Source organism: Carcharhinus amblyrhynchos, chromosome 12 (assembly GCF_965287045.1).
Source record: "Carcharhinus amblyrhynchos chromosome 12, sCarAmb.v2.hapA, whole genome shotgun sequence".
Classification (NCBI taxonomy): Eukaryota; Metazoa; Chordata; class Chondrichthyes; order Carcharhiniformes; family Carcharhinidae; genus Carcharhinus; species Carcharhinus amblyrhynchos.
Window position 1 is genome coordinate 63,743,925 of NC_137335.1, and position 23,496 is coordinate 63,767,420.

General features: G+C 40.6%; 1 protein-coding gene and 1 long non-coding RNA gene across 4 annotated transcripts in view; one reads left to right on the forward strand and one right to left on the reverse strand.

Moving 5' to 3' along the window:
- Positions 1 to 3,734: 3,734 nt before the first annotated feature.
- Positions 3,735 to 7,733, reverse strand: six3a (SIX homeobox 3a). Its single transcript, XM_080199822.1, has 2 exons — positions 6,894 to 7,733; positions 3,735 to 5,089 (listed from the first exon to the last, which is right to left on the reverse strand). Exons 1-2 carry the CDS (start codon positions 7,574 to 7,576, stop codon positions 4,897 to 4,899), a joined length of 876 nt encoding a protein of 291 aa, XP_080055948.1. The 5' UTR covers positions 7,577 to 7,733; the 3' UTR covers positions 3,735 to 4,896.
- A 199-nt stretch (positions 7,734 to 7,932) lies between these two features.
- LOC145350618 (uncharacterized) overlaps positions 7,933 to 23,496 on the forward strand; it is a 90,300-nt gene continuing 74,736 nt past the window's right edge. For 2 of the 3 annotated variants that reach the window (XR_013888237.1, XR_013888235.1), the window contains exons 1-2: positions 7,933 to 8,578; positions 9,511 to 9,638. This is a non-coding gene — a long non-coding RNA (uncharacterized LOC145350618). Of the gene's footprint in view, positions 8,579 to 9,510; positions 9,639 to 15,079; positions 16,030 to 23,496 lie in introns of those variants that run through there. The other variant, XR_013888236.1, reaches the window with a different exon arrangement.

The window sequence follows — 23,496 nt, forward strand, 5'->3', positions numbered from 1 at the left end:
CTGTATTATCACTCAGAGAGGCGCGCTGTCTGAGAAATGTAACACGTTTCTATAATGTATAACAATTAGCCAAGGAGAGGGCGGGGTGAGAGTTGGGGGGGGGGAGGCGGGGGAGTGCGGGTAGCAGGGGCCCTAGGAAAGAGTTGGATACCACTGTAACATTATGGAAGTTTAAGTGCACAGCCGCGTGCGTCCTACGTGCAAAGCAAGAAGAGACATCGCTTTTAACAAATTGAAGTTCATTTTCTGACATCATATCGCATTCCATTACACAGTGTTTTCATTTTATTCAATAGGTGATATGGGGAAAGGTGCGGGGCCCTGATTTATCGTGACATTTTATTGTAACATTATAATACAGTACCGGCATTTGAAATGAAAACAGCTGTGAGCCCAAAGCCCCTGTGATGCAATGTAAATAGTAGATAAGATGGACAAATATCACCAGTTATTGTGTATTCCAAGCTGCATTTCAAGTTATATTAAATACTGTGTGCTATGGTGTTTTGTTTTTAAATGGAGCAAATAAAACGAATGCAAAATCACTGACAAATCACTTTCTCAGTTATTGAAGGGGGTTCCATTTTCCACACTTGAATTATTTAATGTGAAGAACGCGCACTTCAGTGAAGAAAATACCAGAATATGTAGATTTCTTGCCGAGGCAGCAGATAGGTGAGCAGCTTCCGTGGTGCCTTCTCATCCTCCCCTTCTTGCATCCTTCCTTTCTTAATAGCTGAGCGGTGTTAGCTTTCCTTCCTGCTCTCGCCACTAGCATATATCAAAGTAAACAAAACGATCTCATCAATGTACACTTTCACTGCGACATTCCTTCATTAATTATTATTCATAAATATAGAAAAAATGGTTGTAAGGTAAACATTACACTAGAATGGGGGGGGGGGGTGGGTGAAGGTTGAGGCATTGTTTCAGAACAAGATTGAGGTATTGTTTCAGAGCAACCTGAATCCTACCTTCAGGATTCTCCCGGTTTTGCGAGGTTGGAATGTCTCAGACCGCTTTTCCCTTCCCGAATTCAGTGCGAGTACAGCACGGCACTGGTAAAGGAACTGCATGAATACACACCAATGAAAAAAAAACTTCTGCTCTGCTAACCCGCCAAATTAGTGCAAGATCAGAATAAGCCACGTCCATAGCACAACTATTTTTTATCCCCCCTCCCTCCCCCGGCCCACTATTGTCTGTCTGAATTCAAAGTGAATTAATTTCAGTAAATAAATAAATGAATCTGCCATTCATTGATGTGATCATGGAGACCATTAGTTCCTGAAAAGCCAAATAATGTGTGTGCATATATCCGCTTGACATTAATTATGCTTCTGTGCTGCCCTGTGTGTGTTTTGTGTGTTACTTGTAAACCAGAAGTGGAGACGTTGCCAACATATCCAGAGAAAAACTCTGTCTCATCCACATACAGAATGTCCACCTTGCAATCTTTTTGATACATCATTTTAATAGCATATCATATTTAACGATTTCATGGTCCAAACCATGTACTTGGATACAGATAGATAGCAGCTGTAATGCCCTGACTGTGCTTCTTGTGTGATTTGGTGCATTTGGCATATTAGCACCCGAGTGGAATATCAAAGTCAAATACAGCCCATGCCATCTGTTTGACTTGTATCTCACGCCGAAGGCTTGAGCATTGATGAATAAATGCTCATCGGCTTTAGATTAATTTCACCTTAATCAACAGCTAGGCTTGTCATGGATAATAAACTAATGGAGGTCTGAAGAAGACCCATCGATAATAATCGGCAGTGGCGAACCAGAGGTAAGCTGCCCTGGCTTTTTGCTTGTGATAGGCCATATCTTTCTGGGGCAGGAGGATTTACTGACTCAGAAAGCTTCAATTCAGATTTTCATAGATTTGCCTCTCAATCCACTACCCAAGAACAAAACACTTCCTAAATCAGTAGTTTTCATCTATCAAAATCCCAATTTCTGAAATAAAGCGTCCTAAAATTCCTATTGAATTTTTTTTGCAAAAGGCATATATTGCCAGCGCTGCTGCCACTTTAAAGCTACAGACCATTATTTCAAGGAGATTTCACTAATAAGTGCATGTTATCTCTCCTTGCCTGACACGATTTGTTCTGGCAGCTGAGCTCAGTCTCACTCTTTGAAAGTAACACGCCGAGAGAGCGCATGCTCACCACCACTCCGCGGAGCCCCCATTGCCTCTTCCTTCCTGCAGCCAGCAGCTCCAGCAACTTTCCACTTCCGCATTTCACTCTTCCAATCTCTCAATCTTTCTGCGGCGTTGGTGCAGTGCAGAAAATTCGGACATTGCTGGATGTGGGTGGGGTGCAATGCTTTCAGTGCAAACACAGAAACTGCTTCAGTTAAATTTGAATCGGCCGAAAGGCGCGCCTCCATGTAGATTTCTAAGTGGCATTTCATCATGGATGGTGTTCACATCTGCACAATTCCGAGCAACAATACTTGGCAAACCAAGTGTTATCGCAGCGCGACAGCGGTGGGAACACCATCGAAGGAATGCAGCTATTTCTACTCCCATATAGACAATAGCTTAGAACTGTCCCAATGTACTTGACTCGATTGACTTAGAGATTACCCAAACACTTTTCGTCAACTGCAACTCATGAGTAATTACGCCGGGTTTTGTTCGCAACAAAATTGCGAAAAAAAATAGGTGATTGGAAGCCCCCAAACTTTAAAACGCACACGTAATGTAGCGTTTCAGTGTTTTACTCTAAACAAAATCGTGGTTTCACTCGTTAGCTGCTTTGCCACTCGGTTGGGAGGTTTTCAATAGAAAATTCGGGAGAAATGGAAATACGCCGTGGAAAGATTTTCTCACTCTGAACAAAAGCAACAGTTCAAAAAGATTCAATATCACCAGGCAGCGCCGAGCACAACACATCGCTGCCAAGGCTGGCGTGAAGGCATTAACTTTACTTGGGGGAAAAAAAAACAACCGCTTTTTCAAAGCTAATGGCTCTTGTTTCCTGTCGCGATTATAATAGCAAAGATACATGGTTAATTGCTGTTATCAAAACACGGGGAAAACAAGAGTCCACTGCAGTCATGGTTTCCGTAGCAAGAAATCACAGGGGGTCAACTCGCCACAAGTAAAGGTTCGCAGAAGTTTGAAGAGTATCTTTGTCGTAATACCTTCCTTCTAACATAGTTTGTATGTCTGTGTTTTGGTAAGGTTTACTGACATTTTATCTGTGTATGTATCTGTGTATATAAAATATATATCTTAGCGTTTAGACCTCAAATAAAGTGGGAAAACTCCCCATCGTTTGGTGGTGCTTGCTGGTTTCTGCAGTTTCGCGCTTGCCTCTCATTTAAATTTCGTTTTAGTTGCCAGAGAACCCGTCACGGATTTTCTCAAATCGTTATCCAAAGCACACAGGGATAGATTTCAAAAACTTCACAAGTGAAAACAAGTTCAGGGCTCAGTTCTATTTTTAATTCACGCCTGAATTAACAGCCCGGGGCAATGAACGACATTAGTGCAAAGGTGCTGGCGGTAGACTGTTAGTCATGCAAATAAAGACTTCTTTCAACACTTCACAATGAACTTAAGATTCACGGGGAGGAGCTGTAATATGATTAACTGATTAAATGGCGAGTCCTCGTATTTACTGTTTTCATTTGCCGCCATAAATACGAGGAAGTTAGTGTCTCAAACTCAATTTCTTGTACAATTAGTCTATATCGCACCAAACATATTCCTCACAGTGTGGTTACAGTGTGAAATAATCTACTTCAGTAAAACGCAAGTCGCACTTTGTGTCTGATTATTGAAAGCCCTTTTCAAAGTGTGTGGCAGATTTGGCTAGCAGTTGCAAATAATTTCCCTTGTTTTTTTCTCAAAATCCATAATGAAAAAATAATAGGTATTCCCGTTTTCACATGGGCATTTCCCCGCGAACACTTCGTTTTTTAGCTCCTGTGGGCAAGTATGTCACAGTAACTTTGCAGAGAAAGACACAATAAAAGCCAGCAGGTATAAGAAAACGGAATACTATATTTTGATTTAGAAAGGGTTTTTTTTACATATAGATAAACACACAGTTGAAGAAACAGTGACTAGTAAGCGCCCTACATAAACTCGGGAGAAATAATAGAACTTCGAACTTGCTGAAGATACTCAAAATAGCACTTTGCATAAAATTACATCGCACTAGATTTGTCTAGTTGGATATCACCCCCACCCTCCCCACTTTCTTAAGAACCTAGTACTTTTGTCCGACGCTTGACACAATATGCAAGAACACTGAGTCTGTGATCGAGATTGACAGAAAGAAAGAGAGGAAAAAAGAGCAATATCAGATACAGGCATTTCTACACATATATTACAAACTGGGAGAATGATCGCGTCATTAGATATACATAATTCATATAAAATTTTGAAATAAAAAATAAAAATCTGTTACAGTCATAACTATTCTTCCACATAAACCAGTACCCACACAGGCAGTAACAGAAGTGTAGAAAAAGGTGCTTACGAGAAATGATTGTCTGCAGAACAGAAAAACGATTACAGCCTGGCTTCGGGGGGGTCTGACCAACACTCGAACTACAGAGAACAACAAAGGCGACGAAGATTCTCTCAGTCCCTCTTCACTGTAATTCCTTGTAAAAAATATTAACGTAGGTTATTATTTCCCCAGATATAAAATACATCATGCAAGTCGGGTGCCTCCATGGAAAGCGCTGAATCAGACGTGCTTGTCCTAGATTTTTTTTTGTTTCAACTGTCACTTTTTTTTCCTTCTCGAATGCGTTTTTGATTTCTCTGTTTTTTTAAAAATGTTCATTAAATGTCTTTTTTTGTTTTAAATTTCAGGTCCATATTCCTTTGTGAATGCAGTAAGAGTTTTTTTTGTGTGTGTATCATACATCACATTCACTGTCGCTAGACGTTACCGATAGGATGGACGTGGCCGTCTCGGCTCGCTCTGTCATGCTGGACACGCTGGTAGTCGGGCTGGCGGCTGTGGACGGAGATTCCGCCGCGCTGTGAGCAGGGCAGCCCGGCTCCGATAGCGTACACACCCCGCTCTGTCCCACTGTCTGATGCTGCAGCCTGTCCGAGACAAACAACAGGGAAAAGGGGTGGACAAATAAAGAAAAAGAGCACTATCAGTAAATGTTCTTCACGGGGTCCATATTCCTCTAAAGGACACAAACCACAAAGCATAAAGTTATTGAGAATTACTTTAAACCTCGTGCTGTTAAAAGGCAACATACCTTTCAATGCCCGGTATCTTTGGAAAACGATATTCACTGGAAGTTCCACATGCACTAATAGCTTTTATTTAAATACAGTACACTAAAATGCAGTTATTTTATATCTGTGAGAAGCTTGCACATGAGATGCCACCCAGTCAATGATTATAATGTTGCAATTTTCCCACATTCCGCTGACATAATGTTCAAAAACTGACGGAAAAGGAATGTATTTCGCTGGAAACAATTCTACCCTCGCATGTGTTAAAGTTTAGCCTGCGTTTCATTGTACCGCTGCTTCGGGAAATGATCCCTCCAAAGTGAAGTTTCAATGCGGCCTTCTGAGTGTTTATTTTTTTGCCAGCCGCCTGCTAAAACATCCTTTCAGGTTCTGCCCAAACCCTGTGTTCAATGCGGCACTCGGTCGATAATTAATATTTCTAGTGTCAACTTGGACTGTTTAAAAGGACTTCGAATGTTAGCAAGTCAAACATAATAGTGTTTGTTTTGGATAAAGGGATATTGCTATAGCCTGCAAAGCAAATAATGTCCTGGCTTGGTTTGAATGTCCGCCAAGTACGCCTTCATTGTCGCGTCGGAAGAGTTAATATGTTTAAAATATTGAGGATCAGTTCCCAATAACTTTTAAGAAGTAGAAAGTAGCATTAACGTCTCATTGCCATGTATTTTTCAGCCAAATAATCCAAATACAAGGACTCCCATTGTGCTACATTGGGCTGGCAGCGGACCTAGTGTGGGATTTCTCATGTAACATGCACTGCGTTTTTTTTTACATACTTCCAACGAGTAGCCGCCTGTTCATCCTTTCATTTATCCCAACTGAAATGTGTTTGCTTTAGTTTTGTGGGGGGGTAAACAATCGGTGGTTTGTATATCCGTTTACTTAAGTTAGAAATGACCACATTCCCCCGGAAGTTCCTACGCCACCTTCTCGGGTAGTTCCATTTCTCCTGGTAAGAACTCCATTTACTTCATAAAACTAGATGCAATGGGGTGTTATTATTTGCCCCATTGACATCAGTCAGTAACTACAAGTCCGTTTCTGAACCAAAATAACACTTAGCTTGTTTATGTTGAATTTTGTCCAGATACTAATACCATGTCAGATTTCAATGAGGATCATAAACAATTGCTTACAGTAATTTTTACAACTAATTGCGGACCGTTTTTAATGGCAGCCCTTATACAAATAAGTGTCATTTTACAAAAGTTCCTGATTGCTTTTATTTTCGCGGAATTACAATTGCTGTGCTTTTTTTTACATAGAATGTTTGCCGCTGAACCCGGTCATCAGTGCAGCTGGTTGTAATCCTCTTATACAACAGGTAACAGCATTTTTTAAAAAAAACTAAAAGCGCCCACTAACTTCCTGCCAATTCTGACTACAGAACATCACAATTTAGTTCATTTTCTCAACTGCCTAAAAAGTTTTGCCTGGAGATATAATTTCGCTTTAGCCGTTACTCGGTCTGAGCACACGTTAATTCGTCCAAACAAATGCGCTGTGCCTTTTTAAAATCACATTTCTCCCGTGTCTGTATTTACTGCCATTTAAGAAAGACTTGTTGGGTCACCGAAACATATTATTTTGGTCATTAATTTGGCGAGAGGAGAGTATCCTGGAAACAACACAAACGAACCTGTTTTTGGCGGCTGCCGCTCTGTCTCTCTGCCTCCGGTTCTTAAACCAGTTCCCCACTTGTGTCGGGGTCAGACCGGTTGCTTGGGCCAATTCCCTTTTTTTGGAAGGGTTTGGGTATGGGTCCTGCAAGTACCACTCTCGCAACAAGCTGCGCGTCCTCTCCTTGAAACAGTGCGTTTTCTGCTCGCCGTCCCAGATGGTCCGGGGCAGGGGGAACTTCTTGCGGACGCGGTACTTATCGACCGGCCCCAGGGGGCGACCCCGCAGCTTCTCGGCCTCCTGGTAGTGCGCTTCGAGCCACATCGCCTGCAGCTTGCCGTGCGATTCCTTGGTGAACTTGTGGTTCTCCAGGATGTGGTACAAGTCTCGGAAGTTGCCCGTGTGGAAGGCCACCACGGCCCGGGCTCTGAGGATCGACTCGTGCTTGTTGATGGCCTCGCATGCCCCCGGGGCCACAGGTAAAGACCAGAGGAAACGTCCCAGTCTCTCGATGTCGCCCGTCTCCTCCAGCGTCTCGCAGACGCTGGCCACTTGCTCCGGGGTGAAATTGATGGTGGGTAGCTGGAACATTGACAACTCTTCTGGGGCTCGGGAGTTGGCGAAGAGGAGAAAAGCGCGCTCGGCGGAGTTTGGCAAGAAGGGAAGGGCGCTGGACACCTCGAACTGGGACCTGAACACCATGGACCAAGTTGATCATTTAAAACAAGCACAGGCTCACGCACACACATACACACACGCACACATACACACACACACAAAACCGGGTCAGATGCAGCCAAATCGACTAATGTCACACTCCCTCATATTATATCCCCAAAATACTGTGTGGAGCGCTGATTTCTTCTTTTCGCTTTTTCTATTGGTCTTGGTGCTGTCGTTGTGCCGTTGCCATGGCCCCGCTGTCAATCACTGTCAGGCGTGCCAATCAACCAGCAGAACGTAGAGGCTTTCACCACTTGGGCGGCTGCGGCGGGGGTTATCTGAAATAAATCTCAGCATCGCCCACCTACCTCTCCAAAAGTTCAAATGTGAAAGCCTCGGCGCACAGATTTGCTGAATGGGCCGAGTAATTAGGGGATGGGAACATTTTGCCGCGATCTTAACGAACCTCGTTAAGGCTGAAGATAGGGTGAAAGTAAATGGGACGGCCTATAAAACACGTTGGAATCGAGGGCTCCTCGCCGAGACAGTTTACACATGATTTGCACGTAGTTTCACTTCATTCGGCGGGTATGAGCATTAATAGGGCCGAGGAATAAAAGCAAAATGAGATCATTAGACCCATATTCATGTCATGCCTATGTTTGTATAAGGAGATTTTTTTTAATCTGCCTTCAGCGCTGTGCTTTCCGCGTCTTCATAACCCTTTTTAATTAATAGTATAATTGCCAAGCCGAAGCCCGTTTTAAATGCAGCATGCGATGATTGTACTGTACATTGTTATGACTCTGGGTGTAGATCATTACAGCTTGATTTAAGGATCTCGCACAGATAGGGCTATTTGGGAATCCGGAGGGAGGATGCAGGTAGATTTAAATACAAAATTAGACTTTCATTTTGAACCATTGGCTTAAAGTTGCTGAAAATCAAGCCTGGCGTTTTTTAATGCCATTTATCCCATCGGTTCTGACGCTAGGAGTTCTACTGGCCCGCTGCTAACATGCAACTATATTCTACTATTAGGTATGTTTGCCTTTAAGAAGACTTTAATCAGCATATTTGAGCGGGTGGCTCTTTTGTTTGGCTTCTGTAACTATGGAAGTGTGATTTACAAAGATTTGTACGGGTCATGGATGTCTTTCCAGCCTTACTGTGTATATTTAGACACGACTTTGCTTGGTGTTAAAAAGTGTATATTTTGAATGGGTTCACACACAGTAGCGAACAATACGGACATTGTACAGGATTGTACAACGCGTATTGAAACGCAGCATCCAGACTTCAACTAATCTGCCCTCAATAAAGCTGAAATAATTATCCTAAGCCGCACTTCTACGGGGGAAAAATCATTGAGGAATTCAAAACTTTTTTTTTAATTTGCTCTCCTCCGCATTCCAATGCAGATTGGAGGGGTAACGGTTATGAGCCCAATCTGCTTCGCCGCCGAAACCCCGGTTGAAAAAAGATATTGCAATTAAAAAAGGGAAACAGAGAGCGAATTTGCAGTGCACAAGATAATAGCCCTAATAGGTGGTATGGGTTCTTTAGTGGACTGCAAACTGTTTGCGCTCCTGTCATAGCGCACTCCGCATGAAGTAATTCCAAGTGGCACATGAATAGGTCCAGTTGGGAGGGTTGTTCAACTGGAAACAGCGATGCTGTATTACACATTCGCTGTAGATTTCTATTAAAAAGTATCATCTACGCCCATTTAAATGCCCTAAATTGTTTCATTCAGAGAAAACACAAGAGGAGAGGCGAGCTTCGAGCAGCATAATCTCTCTACTCTTTAATCACTTTAATTTTCCTTCATTGCTTCACAAAACAAAAGGGGGGGAGGAAGAGAAAGAATGTTTAGGAAATGTTTCTAAAATGTTGAATGAGTCTCCCTATAGATTAACCCTGTGAGGTCCGCGGGAATCCGCATTTATACATTGATTTGCGTTTTTTTTCAGGGAAGCTTCAGATTTTCCACTCACTTGCTGAAGACGACTTTTCAAAACCAGAAGGATTGGGTTGTAAAGTGTATTCTACGGTCTTGCGGGCGACCAGCAATGTATCTGAACATTAATCGCTTTTAATGGTAGGTGATTCAAATTTATTTGCTATTGCTCGCAAAAACCGACAAGTGAAAATGTATCATATAATTCTTTCTTTCTCTCTCTCTCGCTATACAATATATAATGTATTTATATGCCAGCATAGTATGTACATATGCAGGTGCTAAGAATAAAAGCAACGATGTATGTGGTTTGCCGCAGCCCATTCGAGACTCATTCACATAGTAAAGCTACAAGCACATAATTATTCGCCCAATCTTTGTGCGAAGAGTACAGGGTGTAAATGGCTTTTTAATGACGGCAGCTGGCCGCTGCTGTTTGTAGCCACTGACCGTCAATGAAACGGCTTAATTCAAAGCTCTGATCCCTGCCCGGCTCACGTAACTGTATCCTCCTCCCCGCCTCGCTCCCCCACCCCACCAGCTACCTCCCCACCCCCCACAAAAAAAAGAAAAGAAGCAACAACAACAACTAAAAAAAATACAGCTATTAAGAAAAGCTGCAATTATACTAAAGTGACAAATCAGCATTCGGAGAGGTATACCGGCGGTTAGAAAGTCCAGGACTCTTTCCCCGGAGAAGCATTTCACATTGCTGTAAGTTTCTTGTTTTATTGGAGCGGATTTCCACATTTGTTGCGGTCACTGTTACCTTTGCACTTTGCATAAGGTATGACTAATAAGTCGAATTGGGAGAAGTGGCAAAGCGCGTTCAGAATGGAGTAGTTTGAGTGGAAGGCTACAGTGCAGCTTTGCTCGATCCGTAGCCAAAGTTTCCACAGCTTTTACAGGACCGCACATGTGGACATTTCAACACAAATCTGAACTCATAGGTAATAAAGTTCGCGAGTTTAAATACTTCAGTCGGGTGACATAACTTAGAATATGTTGCATTGTAATAAGTCTGTGACGAAGGTTGAACTTATTTGTTTTTTTTTCTCTAACCCGAGCCTTGCCTTCGGAGATTTTTTTAGTTGCCTCTTGCAAGGTGGGACATTGGCTAATTCCTTAGTTATTATTTTTGGTACTGTCACGTCGCCATTGTCGGTATCGATGTAGCAAATACGATTCGACCCTTTACTTTCGCCTTTGTTCAGTTTTGTTTGGCGTTTACTTGTGAAATTTCCAATTTGTTTTGTATTCTCTGCTACTGTTTCCTCTACTCTTTCCTCCTGCGTTGACCTTGTCTCTTTAAGGTGGCTGGTTAAATGTGAGCTCCGCTGGGTCTCTGTTGCCTGACGCTATATTCAAACAATTCAGATGTATCCATTGTCAACACAGTCTGTCCTTCACCCCCGATGCTGGAGCGAATTGCGTGCATGACTTTATTTAGTTTTGCTTGCAGTGTTAATTCTATTGTACCTGTTCCATATGTGTTAACTGCATGGTGGATTAACTGTTTGACGTAACTGTATATGTACGATTCGGTTGCAAGCAATGGTTATATAGGTTTATACTTAAAGCTATAGAGTACCCCTTTAGTGTCATGGGCTTATGTGTTTCACAGATAAATCAAGGTAGTGTTTGCACTTTAGATATTTTAAAAGCAAACAGCCAAATAATAACTCACGCGACGACGTTGACAATTTGAAAGGAATTTGGAAACAGGAATTGAATATTCGAATTCATTTAAATGTCAATATATCTAAAACAATCCACAGATAATGGTGCCGCAACTTAAATACACGTTAACGATAGAAACACTGATGTACCTCATCCAATGGCATTGTTAAATATTTATTTATAGAATCCTCAAAGATAGAAGACTGCGCTTATTCATACTTACTTTATGTAACCAGGGAACATGTCATCTAGCTAAATACCTGACAATTGCTCTTCCATTCTGCGTTGCTTACAATGCAGGAGATAGTAAAAGTTAAACATTAGTCATGTCTATAGCACAGAGGTCATGAAAGCGGAATCTATAAAACAGAGCAAGTTTTTTTTACAATGCACACTCCCCAATCCAATCTACACCAGTATTATCATGATTCCGCTAAGATTCAACAGTAAATGTCTGAGCACAGAATCTAAGAGGCAAATTTCTGACTGGAGCATATTAAGTTCCAATGTGAGATTGTGCTCTTTCATTTGGAGTGAAGGGAAAGAGTGCAGGGTAACTGCAGAACTACTCAAACGTGACCGCTTCCCTATCAACCAACACAGCCAAGGACCTGTATGTGAACATCACAAAAGTGATCACCCTCTCCAAGTTTGTCATGGAAGTGTTTGTCATCATTGAAAAAAAAATAGTAATTGCGCTGACACACTAAGTGAACAGGTTGGAAAGGATAAGTGGGTTCTCAGTAAAACGTAATAGAAAAGGCATTTTTATGCGGAGACATTTACGCTTGGGATTTTAGCATGTTAATGGTCGTTTCTTGACAATTGAGGATGTAAACAAGGAAATATTAAATAGTTAGAAGGAACGATTTGGTCTTGCAGTTTCAGCAATGATCTTTACAATGGACAGCTCATCTCCCCATCCCAGCATTGGATGCGGAATGTTTAGTGAGGAAATCGACAGGTACCACACTGCATGTAGAAAAACTTCCTGCTCTGTAATTTGGAATTTCTTGCTCAGTCATTATCCTTCTGGCCTTAAGGAAGTGTACATCCTGCAAGGGACAGAGTATTACAAGGGAACTGTCCAATCAGGAGATTTACACGCCTTGTTAGCGATATTTAATGAGGTCGCTCTATAGACAAGAAATAAAGGCGCCTTGCCATAGATTTACCTTATGTCAACTCGTTACTTCTAATGAATTGAACAAAGCCCAGCAAACCTAGCAGTTTTTGTTTTGTGGTGATGCTGGCGGGGTGCGGGGCTGGGGGCTGGGGGGGTCGGGGTCGTGGCGGTGGTGATGGGGTGGGGTGGGGGGTGGTTGTTGAAGTTGCTGGGAGGAGGAGGATGAGGAGGAGGAGGGGTGAAAGGTGAATGCCGGCCTTCCTGCTACCGGGTTATGTGTGTATGTGTCAAAACGAATTAGTTACAGGAATAAAAACGCTGAATCCAGTTCAACAGAATATAATATCATATGGTGCTATCATGGCTCATTGGTCAGTCGGCTTGACATTTCAATCTGCTTTAGTCAAAAAAAAAGTTGACTTAACTGCCTCTATATAATCGGTCCCTCGAGCTGCCCAAAGCAGATGCCCATCGTCCTTTCTCCCGAATAAAGCGCTCGATTGCTATCAAATTCAGGTAACCTTTCGATTGCCAATTGCTTGCTTTTGGCGCATGGCATTGTGCCATTACTCCTAGTGGGTTAGCACTTAAAAATCAATTAGTCTTTTCAAATCTTATAGTAAATTATTTGAAACAAATGCATAGTGCTCCCCCGAGGGAGAGCGGGGCCAGGATAAAAAGGTTTTCTTTTTTTTCCTCTCTCTCTGTCGTGTTATTCTAAAAGCCGCTGACAGACGATGAAAGAACAATTTGCCAAATCAGTTCCCGTTTCAGTGGCTGAGCCGCATCATTAATTGGTGCGTGTGAGAACTAGTTCCTTACAGTTAGGAAATAATGCTGGCGGAACTTTTCACGCTGGCGATGATTACTTTATTTTGGATTATGGACAGCTTGTTATAGATAAACGGGAAGCTATAGAAGGCCAGCTCAGCAATCACCATCCCCCCATACTATCGAACACTCTGCACTATAGACTAATTCTAATCCATTAGCCTGGCCTGCAGCAGATACATTGATTTCCATCGCCCGCATTGCACTCAATAGATGAATCAGTCAAGCGCAAGGTTTTAACGTTGGAGGATTATCACGCCACTTCAGTAAATACTAATACTCATAAACTAATGATAAACAGGATCTCTTTACACGGGAAGGCGTCTAATCTTATGCTATTCTTCTCCGAGAGAAAAAAAATCTTGTATTAATTTCAGAAATTGCTCAATGTAAATTCACACGCTATTCCTGAGTTGACATAATCATATATTTGATTTAACCATTAATTGGTGTGACCATACACCCCCACGTCCCAGCCCCCACCCCCCACCCCCTCCACCCCCCGCCAAACCCCTCCAAAACTCTAAAGTGGTCAGGACCTTCTGTCACGTGAGAAACTGGAACTGAACTTATTTAGTTCGAATAGAGCACGCATTTCATAATTTCTGATCACAAGCCTTAAGCCACTTTTTTTTTTCATCCTGTTTCCTTTCCTGGTATTTATTAAAACCGATATCTTCCTTATAATTAAGGTCCAGTGACTTCATTAATGCAAGTATTTCTTTGCCACTGCAATGGACACCACCTTTAGCAAGTGTGTCATTGTAGCTTTCTTGGTGGGGTGTGGGGGGGGTGCGGTGGGATGTTTCTTGGTAAACTGAACTTCGGTCTGGCTTCCACTGTACAAGGAAAGGGCCTTTCTGAATCACACTGAATCAGTTAGCTGTTGCCATTATTGGCACATGAGCAGATCGATGTCATAATGCTTTATTGTTATGGTTACAACTATTGTATAGTTACACATGCCATTTAGGAATCAAAAGTCTGGGTGACAGCATAGAATTAAAAACATAACAACAGTGTTTTCCACTTCTTTCTCGATACGCTGGCTGGATTACTTTCTCAAAAGGGTAGCGGGACACATCTTCTGCATAAAGCCGGACGGAAAGACTGGTTAGTTTTACACAAACGTCAAATAGACGATCTTTCGGGAAGAACTAGTTTCAGAAGCTTCTCTCATTGGCATTCACTTGAACTTAGGTGCTAATTCAACTAGTCCCCCAACCATTCCCCTACGGGGGGAGGGGGGAGGGGCGGGGGCAGGTAGAGAACAATACACGCTTTAAAAAAATCTATGGTAAATAATACTTGCATGCAGTTTGAAAAGAGAAACGGTCTGTAAAATGTGTCAGATTTTGAGGGGGGAAAATAGCCTCGCTTCTCATTGTTCTTCATGTCAATTGGAAGTGTGTGTTTCTCTTCAACACAATAGATTATTGAAACTACATGTTTCATTTACCATAGTTGCCAAGTATTAATATGATGAATTATGACAAGCCTCGAACTAATTATATTCCATTTTATACACCAACATTATTTCAGCATCAACTTACCACTGCATCCCTTGTGCACATTACTGCTCTCTACCCCGATGTGGTAAAAGCTCGGGGGGTAAACTGTTGATTCGTTCAACCATCACCCAAAGAGCTGTAGGAAGGGGGCAAACTATGCCTGCCACACTGCAAACCTGAGTTAACCTCAAACTATACGCCCGTACTATCATGGCCAAATATGATGGTAGATGGTGAATTGCAATCAGCTCAATAAACCATCGCCCTTTTAGTTGCAAAACAGCCGTAGCGACTTCCAATAGCTGTATATAAACTTATGTCAAAAATATGTTGATGCTTCTTTTTATGGGATAAGTGTTGGGATTGGGAAGGAATGCGCAGTTTTTCACCCAGGGTTCGGTGTGACTTACAGGTGTATTGTTTTGTTTATTCAGAGAGCACACTCTGTCAACACGCTGAAGAAGAAAAATGCTTTTCAAATCAGATAGAAACTACAGATGGCTGTGAAGCCATGTTTAGTAATCGCCAACCTTAACGCTACTGCTTGATAAAGTGATACTGCATCCTACTCTCCACTCAGCTCTGATGAGTTTCCATCGCCTTCACACCAGCGTAGACAATGGATTTGAAATATGAAGTACCAGGATGATCAACAAGTTTGAGTGTGTGCAGCTTTAGCGCTACTGTGAATATTTGCTGAAAGCACAGCATTCTCAGTTACCTAATAACATATGATGGCTGTTACATGCGAGCTTGGTGCCAAGTACCTGTCGGGCATGCTAAGTGTTGCGAGTTGCTACAGGTTTGAAGTTTCAGTCTGTTACATCAGGGTCAGAAAACATGCTTCGGCTAATTATTGGAGCAAAGTAGCAGAATTCAGGAACCCCTTCACCCGTTCTCAGCTCTCCAACGCAGAGAAATTGAATGTTAGCAACCCCTCTTGTTCATTTGTTTAACGTCTGCCACTTAGGATTGCAACAATTAAAGATCATATCTTTTTCTGTTCACCTGTACAAACCTAAAGCTTCCAGCCTGCGGTAGGTCCATGCATTTGCCATGCATTTTCTGTAAACCCATTTGGAGATGTATTGAAATTTGTATCACGCGGATAAATTAGCATAATGAAGATGAGGCGGATAATCAATTTTCAGCTCAAATGGCGGAAAGTGTGAACAGGTTCGTTTGTGGAAAACTTCTGCGTGTTTCTGCGGCACTGGATGCGCTTCACCAGCTGCTATTTGAATAAATCGGTTCTGCTCGTATTTACAAATTTATACATACAATTATGTCCACTCATCCGGCTTGCTATCTCTCTAACTTTCAACTATATAAACACGAATGATCTATTACATGTTAGCATGGGTCCCAAACAACATTATAATAAAGCGTGTTTAATAATCATTATCAAGATTGACTGTTCCTTGTTACAGTATGCCAAAGAATATAATGATGTTTATATTCCTGTTCTGTCTACTTCACTTCGTGTCTTTTTGTTGCCTTTTCTCTCTTCTACACATCTGTTTTCCCTTTGTGCCTCAGCCATTTCGTGCGGTAGTGTGTTTTATTCTAACCCCTCACTGAGTCAACGTGTTTCTCTTTATTTTCCGACTGGATTTGGGGGTAACTATCGCGAATTTGTCACCCCTAGTTTTGGATTGTCCTTTATTAGAAATATTCTCTTCGCATCTATCCTCTCCACCCCATGCATAATTTAAAATTCCTCACCTGTACGCCTTTTATAAAGAAAAAACTCCTGACCAGTTCAAACTTTCCCAATTGTTGCAATCTCTGAGTTATTGCAACATCCTTGTAAATCTTTTCTGAGCTTTATCCAGTGCTTCTGTCATTTTTATGCCGCGGAGACCAGACCTGTACTCAATATCCTATGTGCGGACTGAGCAGGGTTCTAGGCAAGTTTAATTTTGAATTATGTTCCTCTAGAAATATATATCAGTGCTCCGTTAGCAGTTATTATTCCTTGTTTACACCCAAAGTTATTTTTTAATTATTTTATTCCCAGCTCCCGTTACTCTGCTACCTCTCACGTATTTTCTTATGCTCTAAGGTGTAGGTGATAAGATCTGTCGAAGTACACCACCTCACTTCTATCTATTGTTAAAGATCATTTGGCAACTCTGATAATAGGTTGCATTCTTCCCAGTTGCTAGAGTGCGCTTCCCCTCCCCCCCCCCCCCCCCCCACCCGCGTCGCCATCTCTCCCCAGTGGGTTAGCAGTAAAGGCAAATATGAATTCGGTGACATTATTTGGAAATCCAGACTCGCCCACAAGTTATCCACTTTGCTATTTAACAAGCCATGTAACCCAATCGGGTTTTCCAGACATGAGAAACATAACGCACTTGTGTCAGTACGTGTGCGTTAATAAGGGTTGTCCATTCTTTTGCATCACCGACCTCATTACTCAACACTGCAATCCGTTCACTTACAGGCATGTGAGCAAGTGTGAGTTTGGGAATAGATAATGTGTGCCCAACCGAGGGTTTGTGAGGGGCCTGTGTGTGTCATTGAGTAAATGAGTGTGTTGTGAATCTGTGCGTAAGTGGGAATCTGCGCGTACGACCAGTTGCAATGGGAAGCACGTGGTGCCCAGTGTCCCATTTTGGCTTTTGGTATTGTAGTTTGCTCCACCGGTGGCCTTACCGCTGTTCTATACGTTGTTCTATACCTTACTGTTGTTCTGTACGTAATTTGGTCCTGTACTTAATATTTTGGCATTGTACTTTACATTTTGGTATTGCATTTGGTAGTTTGCTGTTGTGGTTGGCGTTTTGGTATTTGGTATTGTGTTTGACATTTTGGCATTGTATTTGGTATTTTGGTCTTGTGTTGGCTATTTTGATATTGCATTTGGTATTTTGGTATTATATTGGGCATTTTGATATTGTTTGATATCTAGAGATTATATTTGATATTTTGGAATTGTATTTGAGATCTTGGGACTGTATTTGGCATTTTAGTATTGTACTTGTTATTTTGGTATTGCATTTGATGCTTGGCTATTATGTTTGATATATTGGTACTTTGGTATTGTGTTTGGCATTTTGGTATTGTATTTGATATTTTGGAGTTGTATTTGGTATTTTGGCATCTTGATATTACATTTGTTATTTTGGCATTGAGTTTGGTACTTTTGGTATTTTGATATTGTATTTGGGATTAAATTTCACATTTTGGTATTGTATTTTGGCATTGATATTGTGTTGGACATTTTGGTATTTTGGCATTGTCCTTCGTATTTTGACATTTAGTATTGTGCACAGTATTTTGACATTGTGTTTGGCATTTTGGTATTATATTTGGTAGTTTGGCATGTGATTTTGGTTTGGCACATTGATATTTTATTTGGTATTCTGGTATTGTATTTGGTATTTTGCTATTGTATTTGGTATTTTGACATTGTGTGTGGTGTGTGATTTTCTAGTGTTGTGTTTGGCATTTTGGTATTGTATTTGCTATTTTGGTTTATGGTTGGTATTTTGGTGTTTGGAACTAAATTTGGCATTTTAGTTTTGTATTTGGTATTTGAGTATTTTACTAGTATGTTGGCATTGTCTTTGAAATTTGGATCTATATTTCGTATTTGGTATAATATTTGGTACTTGGGTACTCTATTTGATACTTTGGCATTATATTCGGTATTTTGGTTTTCGTTTTGTACTTGATATTTTGACATTGTATTTGGTACTTTGTGATATATTTTTGGCATTTTGGAATTTTGATATTGTATTTGGTTTTGTATTGGGCATTTTGGTATTATATTTGGTATTTTGTTTGGCACTTTGACATTGTTTGTGGTATTTTGGTATTACATTTTTTAAATTGTATTTGGAATTTTGGTTTTGCATTCGGTATTTTGTTATTGTATTTGTCACTTAAGTTTGTATTTAGTATGTTGGCATCATAATAGGTATTTTGGCAATGAGTTGGTGTTTTGGTATTGCACTTACACTTAAGTACTGCATTTGTTAGTTTGTAATTTTGGTATGATAGTTGGCACTGTGACATTGCATTTTGTATTTTGTTATTCCATGTGACATTTTGGTTTTTTTATTTTCATGTTATGTTTAGTATTTGATATTACATTTGGTATTTATGTAATATATTTGGTATTTTGGCACTCTGATAATATGTTTGATATTTTTAAATTGTATCTGGTATTTTCAAATTGTATTTGGCATTTTCATATTTTATCTGGGATTGCATTTGGTATTTTGGTAATCTTGGTATTTTGATATCGTATTTGTATTACATTTGGCATTGCATTTGGTATTTTGTATTTTGTATTTTGGTATTTTGGTGTTGCACTTGGGTATTTGGTATTTTGCATTTTGGTATTTGGTATATTTGGCACTCTGGTTTTTTTGGTATATTGGTATTGTGTTTGGTACATTGGTATTTGCTAATTTGGCATTGTATTCAGTATTTTCTATTATATTTGCTACTTTGTATTCTGTTATTTTGTTATTAAGTTATTGTATTTGATGTTTTGGCATTTGGTTTTGTATTTGGTATTTTGGTACTGTACTTGTTGTTTTGATGTCTGGTATTTTTGTAGTGTATTTGTTTTGGAGGTATTTTGGTCCTGTGTTTGGTATTTTGGTATTATGTTTGTTATTTTGGCATTGGATTTGGTAAAGTATTTCGTATTTTACGATTTTGTATTGTAGTTGACATTTTAGTATTTTGGTCTTGTACTTTGTACTGTACTTGGCATTTTGATCTGTTGGTATTTTGGCATCGTTTCTGGCATTCTGGGAATGGATTTGGTGGTTTGATATTTTAGTCTTATTTTGACATTGGAATTTTGGTATTATGTTTGTTTTTTTGTATTTGGCAGTTTGTTATTATAATTAGTATATTGGTTTTGTAAAATGGTTTTGTTTTACCCAACCGGTATCTTTACTGCTGTTGTATACGTGGATCCCAAATTCCTGAAGGGTTGTTTCCTGTTCACGCATTTTGTGAGAAAACAATGATCTTGTGGTGAAATTTTCTGATGTTTGTGTTTGTCCTATTATCCATGCATCATTCAGTACTCATCTTGTTTTGAAAAACAAAATGATGCATTTTAATGAGATACGAAATTTCTAAATTTCAAGTGCAGTGAGCCCTTTTCGCATTCTTGTATTGAAATAACCACCAAACTTCCCAAAGTGAAATCCATTTGAGTTATAGGCATTTTCTGAAATGTGGGAAACGGGGCAGCAAACTCTCACAATAATGCGATAATGACTAGATAACACTATAGCGTTCCCTCAACACTGCGGCGCTCCCTCAACGGTGCACTGAGAGGTCAGCCTTGATATCATAATGGAGTATCATCTGAACCCACATCCTCTGATTGAAGGGAAAGGATGGTAACATAGAAACCATGTCTAACCACTGAATGTAGAATCATATTTAAAAAGTTAACGTGGGCATGGCAAATTAGATAAGTCCAGGCTATTTGACGTTGAGTGCACGATTGTGCAACCGGCCTTCGAACACGAATTGTTCTAATTGTAGTGGCACACAGACGTGTAAGACTTTCCAAGTCTAGTTAGTTCTAAAGGAATTACGAATGCCTCCGTAGATATTTAAATTGTAAAGCAGCTTTATATATTTGTTGTGATATACCACCAGACCAGTCTGTTTAATTCCAACATTAATTCACAAACAGACAATCTTTCAATACATTTGTCAATAAATGAAAAGAGTTTCACATATTTAAACGTGGCACCATCTGCTGATTGTGATTCAAAGTCAGCAAAACATGTACAAAACGCTAACTGTTGCAAGGCAGGAAGGTTACCGCAGATTTGCCTGTGCGTCCAATGGTAATTCTATCAGTGATGCATAAAATGGTTTTTTGGGCACATTGGCAGGCAGGTATACAAGATAGAGAGTTAGCTGTTTACCTATGTTTTCCGATACTTCATAGTTATGCTATCTTGTCTTCTTCAGCGGCCGACGAAGTAACGTCTGGACAACTTTTCAGTTTGATTAAATTGCCTGAAGGAAATATCGTCTCTTCAGATACATCTACAGCTAAGACCCAAAACAACCACAATCTCCAGTTTATAGTGATGCACAGCACGTATAGAAACGGAGCAACCACAATACATTTACCACATTCTTTCCTGGTTAATTCGGATGCGGGGTGTGGGGTTGAGAGGCGGGGTAGGATGGGAGGGTCTCCATGAGGATGATAGGATTGGGGCAGGTGCTGAAGGGTTGTGTTTCAACTTTCTGTTTTCATTGTTAATCCAAGGCGCGTTGTATTAGGAACGCAAGTTTATTGTACATTTATTCCGAAGACTTGCACTTCTTCAATCGAGATTTGCTTCTCCTTGTACAATAAGAGTCACTGCAGAAGGCAGACGGCGCTTCCTTCTCTTCGCTGTGAAGGGGACTGCCTGGTATGAAGTAACACGCATACATAAACAGTCAATGTTACATTATTGTGCGAATCAACCCAAACCCAGCAGCTCGGCTTAAAATAACACGTTTTACTGAAGCATTCGGATTATTTCTTTTGACTTAACAATATGTATTGAGTGAATAGAGATTGCAATCCCATACTAGTTTGTGACGTTCCACAAAAACCTGTTGGAGCTAGTTAATCGTATGTTCACATGCAAAAAAAACTTCACGTCCCTACGTAGCTCATGAATATGATCTTGTCATACAGTGCACAAAAACATAGCACCTCTGAAATACAGTGATAAAGCCGATAAGGATGGAGTACAATATATAACATGCAGTTGAAATGCTCAAATGCACAGGCAGCACAGAAACTTCTAAAATATATACTACGCTAACGATAACACACATTCACAAATAAAGCATGCACAGTGGCAAGAAGGATAATGCAAGCCCAAACAAAACATGCAACCTAAATACACACACAGTAACAGATACACATACATCAAAACAGAAACAGCAAACTATCAACCATAAATATGTACAACCATAATGCAGAAACTCACAACTCAAGCACATACAAAGATCACATATCCCTCCAAAGGAGAAGAAACGTAATGCATGAATCTATACTGAGACACAGAACGCTCAAACAACACAGCTAAACCCAATAAAAAAAATCAATAACATGTAAGCGGACACACATATGATGGACCGAGTGGTCTTTTTTCATGCTGTACGTTTCTGATAAACAATGCAAGGTGCACAAATGCAACACACAACCAAGTAAAAAATAGCATATGCAAATAGACGCAATGAACAGGCGCAATAAGCAACTCGAAGACATACATTGACATAACACTTCAACACAAGTTGAACACTCGAATACACAGCAGTGCGCATCGACACTAAATACAAACTGGAAGGGAAATATTAATAGAACTCTTGATGTAGATGATTGACGAATCATCCCTTACCAGAAACAACAGTGGAAACAGAATCGATAATAGCTTTGTCAAGAGAATTGGGTATATATTTGGAAAGGAAAAGTGGGAATCAGTAAAGGGACTTTATAAAGTAATGGGACGAAATGGTTAGCTGTTTCAGAGGAAGGGCCGAATGATCTCCGCCTGTGCTTAAAATTCAGATGAGACTAACATATTGGATACATGACTACAAATAATACAAAAAAGGCAAATACAAAACCCACATACAACAAACATGTACAATACAAAAGATGCACATGGAACACAAAGAACACAGAATGTACGAACATACATGTATCAAATATGAACAAGGCCACGCAAAATACAACAATTTTTCACAGAAAATGTGATACAAATATCATAATGAGCCACTGCCACAGTGGATACAATTGGTCAGAGAAACATAATACATAGCCATAAGCACACATTATATGAATAAAACAATCATAACTCTTAACTGACTGCGTCTCGTTAAACTGTTATCACTTTTTGAGTCAACGAACCGTTAGTAATAAGATTTGTTAGTATTCCTAACAACCTACTCTATCTTTAATGCTGATCTTGAAACAGTCGCGAATCTACTTACTGAATATGGTCCAAGAACAATGCTCCTCTAAAAGTAATTATGGGGAATATATTTTACTTCCGAATCTTTATCCTAAGGTCACTTTGGAACGAATCGCACTCGCCGCGCCATTAATGGTGTGTCAAAACCTACACAGGTATTTGGTAGCGTGGTTATACTGGGCGATTTCTGTTTCAGTGTGCCTCGCTATGGCGTGCCAGAAGCTCGCAGCTCTGAGTCCAATGGTCAAATATTGCGGAGAAGAAAGACAGCGATACTATCTGTTACAGCAGCAGAGAACCCACCACTGGCTTCACATCCAAACAAGAATCTGCACCTGAGACTAGAATCGCAGAAGTATCCGAGGCATCAGTTAGACACGACGAACATCTTCCGAAGTTCGGCACAACTTTTCGCCCCTTCGCTCTTCGTCTTTAAAGCAATGATGGCTGGGAAGGGACGCGGAGTGGGGGATGGGATCAGGAGCCAACACTTGTGCACTAAGTAATGTCTTATTGATTTGCATGATATGGATCTCGTAATTTTCTGGTAGCGCTTCATTAGTAGCACTAGTGGAATAGTTCATAAAACTCCCCGTCCAAGACATAACAATCGACTAGGATTTGTTAATATTGATAATCTGGACGTCTGCTAATACAGCGACTGTTTAAAATGCTTATCCCTGATTGACTGGAGCGGCCTATTTACAAGTCCCAGACTTGGCTACTTGACTGTTGGAGGACAATATTATTTCCATTTCCCTTGGCTGGGTATATCGAGAGATTTGTCCTCAGTCCCCTGTAGAGGACGCTGTCCTTAGCGCAGGCATCCGACTCCCCAGCCCACATCGCTCCCCTCCTGCCAGCCACTCCCTACT

Excerpts from the sequence above, each read along its gene's own strand:
- six3a (XM_080199822.1), bottom strand. The coding sequence starts at position 7,576 with ATGGTGTTCAGGTCCCAGTTCGAGGTGTCCAGCGCCCTTCCCTTCTTG. Across the intron at positions 5,090-6,893 it reads GCGGCAGCCGCCAAAAACAG|GCTGCAGCATCAGACAGTGG; the intron begins GTTCGTTTGTGT and ends TGTCTCGGACAG.